This window comes from Acyrthosiphon pisum, chromosome X (assembly GCF_005508785.2).
Source record: "Acyrthosiphon pisum isolate AL4f chromosome X, pea_aphid_22Mar2018_4r6ur, whole genome shotgun sequence".
NCBI classification, from domain to species: domain Eukaryota; kingdom Metazoa; phylum Arthropoda; class Insecta; order Hemiptera; family Aphididae; genus Acyrthosiphon; species Acyrthosiphon pisum.
The window spans coordinates 22,887,543-22,892,775 of NC_042493.1; the positions used below are offsets into that span (position 1 = coordinate 22,887,543).

General features: G+C 33.2%; 1 protein-coding gene across 1 annotated transcript in view; it reads right to left on the bottom strand.

Annotated features, from left to right (window-relative positions):
- Positions 1–445: 445 nt before the first annotated feature.
- Positions 446–5,233, bottom strand: part of LOC100571977 (cilia- and flagella-associated protein 57-like) — a 5,454-nt gene continuing 666 nt past the window's right edge. Inside the window, exons 2-4 of the mRNA XM_029485056.1 lie at positions 3,666–3,908; positions 3,338–3,596; positions 446–939 (exon numbers count right to left, since the gene is read on the bottom strand). Of these exons, the coding sequence (XP_029340916.1) occupies positions 514–939; positions 3,338–3,596; positions 3,666–3,908 (928 nt within the window). The 3' untranslated portion in view covers positions 446–513. The remainder of the gene's footprint in view (positions 940–3,337; positions 3,597–3,665; positions 3,909–5,233) is intronic.

Below are 5,233 nucleotides of genomic sequence, written 5' to 3' on the forward strand. Positions count from 1 at the left end.
AAATTATACAGGTATGTCAGCAACTTGTGATACGCATGTCTGTGACGTAAGAATTTCTACAACAGGCCGAGCGGTGGAGTGGTGGTTAAGTCTTCAGCGGCAGTGACGGCGGTGAACCAATGAGAATCAGATAAATGCTTACGTCACAGTACAGGGCTGGCTGAAGGGTGGGTGTGCGGTTTGTTTCTAAACCCGTAATATTGCTGACCTACCTGTATAATTTGTCATGATACAATCTGTTTCTATGACTGAACTGTTATAATTTTTGGCATTCCCATCATTATCATAGCATAGAAAAGATATGAGAGTGATGCCACCGATTCATCAGCATTGTGGTCTTAACAAATCGATCATGGAGGAATTAATTTTTTTTAATGTTTTTTCCATGAATTTCATAAGTTTAAGTAGTTTTAGTCTCTTTTAGTCAAAGATGGAACTATTTTTCTCTTTATATACACATTCCATATCTGTATATGTCAATGGTCACGACCCCCGTGCTTAAAAACTTCCTCGCTAACTCACCTTGTTTTTGTGACCGGTAAGCGTGAAACGTTTGTCGAATGTCACAGAACAATAAATGTCGACGACCAGGTCATTGACGACTGCAAACATGTGACCGGATACGCTGAACCGTACCAAATGGCAATTTTCTGCAGTGAACTCCCGACGTGGTTTCAGTGCCATGCAGTCATATATAACGTTGAATACAACTCGGTCCCGAAACGCTACTATCGCGTACGATCCCGTTGGGTGCAGCGACACGTCGTGCACATCCTCGTCGTAGGACTGAGACAGCAGCAACGTGCGTCTCATGTAGTCCCACAATTTCACGGTTCGGTCAACCTTGCCGCAAGTCATAAAGATAGGTTTCCAATCACTCACGGACAGACCAAACACACCGCCACGATGCAACGTCTCGCCAAACGGTTCGAGCTCGACCTATCGTTAGAGAAACATCTTATTACATGTTATACATACTATGCATTATGTAACAGCTTAAGGCTCAAAGCGACGGATGTCGGTGGTTTTTTTTTTGGAATAAGATATGTCATGACCACAAATTATTTTTTTTGTATTTTTTAATGAATTTTAGTAGTTGAATTTCTATTCTAAGATAAAAATGGCCAAGTTATAGTAATCTGATTTTATAATATTTGCCTGGGTATAATAACGATTTTAAAATACGTAGTTTAAATAAAATACATATTTCCCAAATCGGTGGATAGGGACTTATGGAGCAGTTCAGTGGCCACCAAGGTCACCAGATCTTACACCACTAGATTACTTCCTATGGAGTCACTTTAAAACGGTAGTGTATGCCAATGCAACTACGAGTCTTCTTGATTTGAAAAACAAAAGAATTGCAGCATATAATCAAATTATAGAGGAAAAAATTATTTCTGCTATTAACCGAGTATTTTTAATTCGTATTGAACAACAGTTTACAGCACCATATGGTGCACAGTTTGAACAATTTGTTAGATAAATAAAACTTTTATAAATAAAAAAAATCAATGTTTGTATTTTTATTTTACGTATTTATTATTATTAACTATTTATTTTATAGTCTGTTATATCCATGCAAATAACATAAAATCAGATTACTATAATTCGGCCATTTTTTTAAATTAGAAGATAAATTCAACCAATAAAATTCAAAAAATAATGATTTGCGGTCAAAAATAGGTTATGCCTTTTAAAAATAAAATTATTATGTGCATGCGCAAAATTAACTATTACAAAAATAGTCTAATTATTTGAAATTGTGTATAATAATGTTTATTAGTTAGCCAAAAAAGCAGGATTGAAGCCTGCACATAGTTATTGAGTGTTTCTATTTATCGTGATCATACTGTAGGTATAGATAAATTATATGAAAAATTATTTATTATAATACGATACAAATAAAAAGCTACTAAATAAATTGCATTATTTCCACTTTACCATACCATGGACTTAAAACCAAACTAACTGCCAAGAATCTACCTTCAATATGTTGTACCCATAGATATTAAACATATGGATACGGCATTCCTTTACACATTCTACATACACTGTTTAGGCCAACATAACGGAGAGAGAAACGATGGTTCTCACTCGCACACATCTTCTGTGTGACAAGGAAAGTAAAACTCTTGTAAGAGAGAGAAAACATAATATGTACAGATAATTGATGATTATGACATCTAGCGGTTAATAATAGTATGAATTATGTTAGCTTACAGATTTTTGTGTTATGCCGCATCCATTAGCTTAATATCAATGGTTGTACCTAATACCTAACACCTAACCTATACGTTAAGTAAAGAAAATACCATGAATATATTTTTTTAAATTTTTTTTTTTTTACTTAACGCTAAACAGTTAACAGTAATTATAATATATTGTATTTATGTTTACTAATCATTATTAACTTATCATTATCAGAAACGTATATAATGTGTTTTTTAAACTAAGACATTTGAATAGGTAACAAAAAAAAAAATAATATAAGCGTATTTATTGTAGTGGTTCACTTATTAGATATTATAATGTATAATATGATATTATAAGTTAAAGAAAATAATTTAATTTTTAATAAAATAATTCCAATACTATAATAGTTTAGAGATTACTTATATTAAATATGAATTGTATGAATTGTTTTCCTATATTTTATCATAATTAACAATATTGTTTTAATTCGCGATAGGATTATTACACGTTTCAAATAACATAGTTTAAACTAAATGTCAAACTTTGACTTTAAATAGGTACTAAAATTAAAAATTAAATTAGAAAAATATTTATATTATACGTAAGTTTATTGTATATTTATATAGATTGTCGAATTTTACTTCTCGGAACAATTCATATCTATACGCCAATAAAACACACTCAAAATAAAAAGGTCTGGTTGCAGCTAGCTTGAAACCAAACGATCGCCGTGTCATATTTAGGTATACAATTTACACGTTTATTTTAATTATTGATAATAATTAATTATTTATTCACTTTATTAGACTAAATCAATGCCTATGACACTCACAAATAATGTAAGCATGTAAGCTTTCTATTAGTGAAAGAATTTTTGAAAACGGTTCAGTAGTTCCAGAGATTACCCTTAACAACATCAACTAACAACTCCTCTCTATATTATAGTATAGATTATAATTATATGTAAGTACATATTATATTATATTTGTTAAGTGTCCATTGTGGGTTTAATCCCTACTTCATGTCTCCAACACCCCCTCCCTTTTCCTCGAGCACGCTCGTGGATGCGACACATCATCTATATCCATACCCGACTGAAAAAAACCATGACCCTCAGCCCTATATCACCCAAAACGCTCACGTCCATCATTCCGGATTTCCCTTCCATGGACGACCAATACAATTGAGACGTCCCAGTGACGCACACTAGTCTCTTGTTTTTTGGGCTAACGCTCAATGAATTTATAGCATCTGACCCTCTACTATCGCCACCGTCACCGTCATCAGTGTCGCCATCACCATCGCCGTTACTGTTACCGTCAGCATCGCCACCACCTTCACCGACATTCACTTGACGCTCGCCGTCCCTGGGCACATGAAACACAATACTTTGGCTGTACCTATACACATAATGAAACGCATAAGAAAAATACCAAAAGTTTGTTGTTAATATTTGCTGCACAGACTACCGATTTGCTTTCATTTTGTAGTAGTAAATTTGGTAACCGTTAACGACAAATAGAAGTCCGTTTTTAACTGGCGTAAAGTATTGAATTTTCACGTCCCGACCATCTGATAGTGGACGTACACTCAATGGATTTGGACCGGTCACATTTGGGTCGAACTCCGAGAGAGTCTGAATGTTGTAGACGGACTTCAATTCACCGTTTTCAATCAAAAACAGTCGACCATCGATGGTCCCCGCTAAAACTCTGTTAAAATGCAAACACAAATGTGTAGAGCTTACATATTATCATAACTCATCTTGGCCATTGGTGACCCTTAAGATTTCACAAAATCAGGTCACCAAAAACTAAACTATATTAATTAGAGGTAGGGAAGTGGATGTCACTCTGCTGTACAGTAGGTTACAAGTGGGTCACTTTATAATGGATGGTATTAAATTTGAATCCAATGATATAATTCATTGTATAAGAAAAACGATTCTGAGCGGAGATGGTATTTCAGTCTAGGTATAAGACATATTATATATTATTTATATCTATGGTATTAAAAAAAAATTGACTTATAATAAATTCCAAATTAATCATATCACAATATCGATTAGGTACATAGGCGTGCGCCCGGGTAGTGCTGATCGGGCTTTAGCCCCACCTTATACGTGGGTTGATACTGGGTTGGTACCGCATAAAAGTAGGTAGCTAAAAGTTAAAAGTAGCCCTTTAGTTTTTAAACGTTTATGTTTACAAACTAAGACTATAATAGAAATTAGAAAGTAAAAAGGCGTTATAGCCGTAAAAATTTGATAACAAAATAAATCAAAATAATAGATATTTACACGATATTAATCGTATATAATTAATAATAATTCGTAGATATTAAACATGTTTAATTCATAGATAATAAAGAACTCTTTATTATCTACTAGCTCTAAGTGTAACTCGGGGCCCGTTAGACTAGCTGAGAGTGGGTACCGATCTTGGAGACAATGTCATTGGAAATATATAAGTCGCGACAGTAAAGTTGTAAGACGAAAATTTAGGATTTGTGATTAAGATTAGTGATATGGATTGGAGATAAGGCTTGACGTTTTGGCGGGAACGTTTAAGCAATCCGTCACAAACGTTGTAAATGGATAGGCTAGATACGATCTCCTGTGTTGTTAAAAAGTGCATAGTCGATATTATTTTTATAATAATTTTGGAATTGTATCTTAATAGTTAATTTATTATCTTATATTTTCTCCCAATTTTAAATGTTTAAAACGTCGGAACTTTATTGCTCTGGAACTAATTTAATAATCGATAACATTGTCGATAAAGCTGGGCTCAGCTCACGGCTCGCGTCTGATATCAAAATAATAATATTGGTGTAATAATACGTGAAAATAATAAATTACAAAATTTTGACCTCGTGAATGTGGAAACAGCATAAAATATTCTATGATCAATCATTTTATGCTCAAACGTGCTTTACCGCACACAACATACAAAATAATTTACGCACAAACAAATATAATATGTATTTATATAATATAACAATGAACATTTTGAGAAATGTGCAATTATAATTCCTA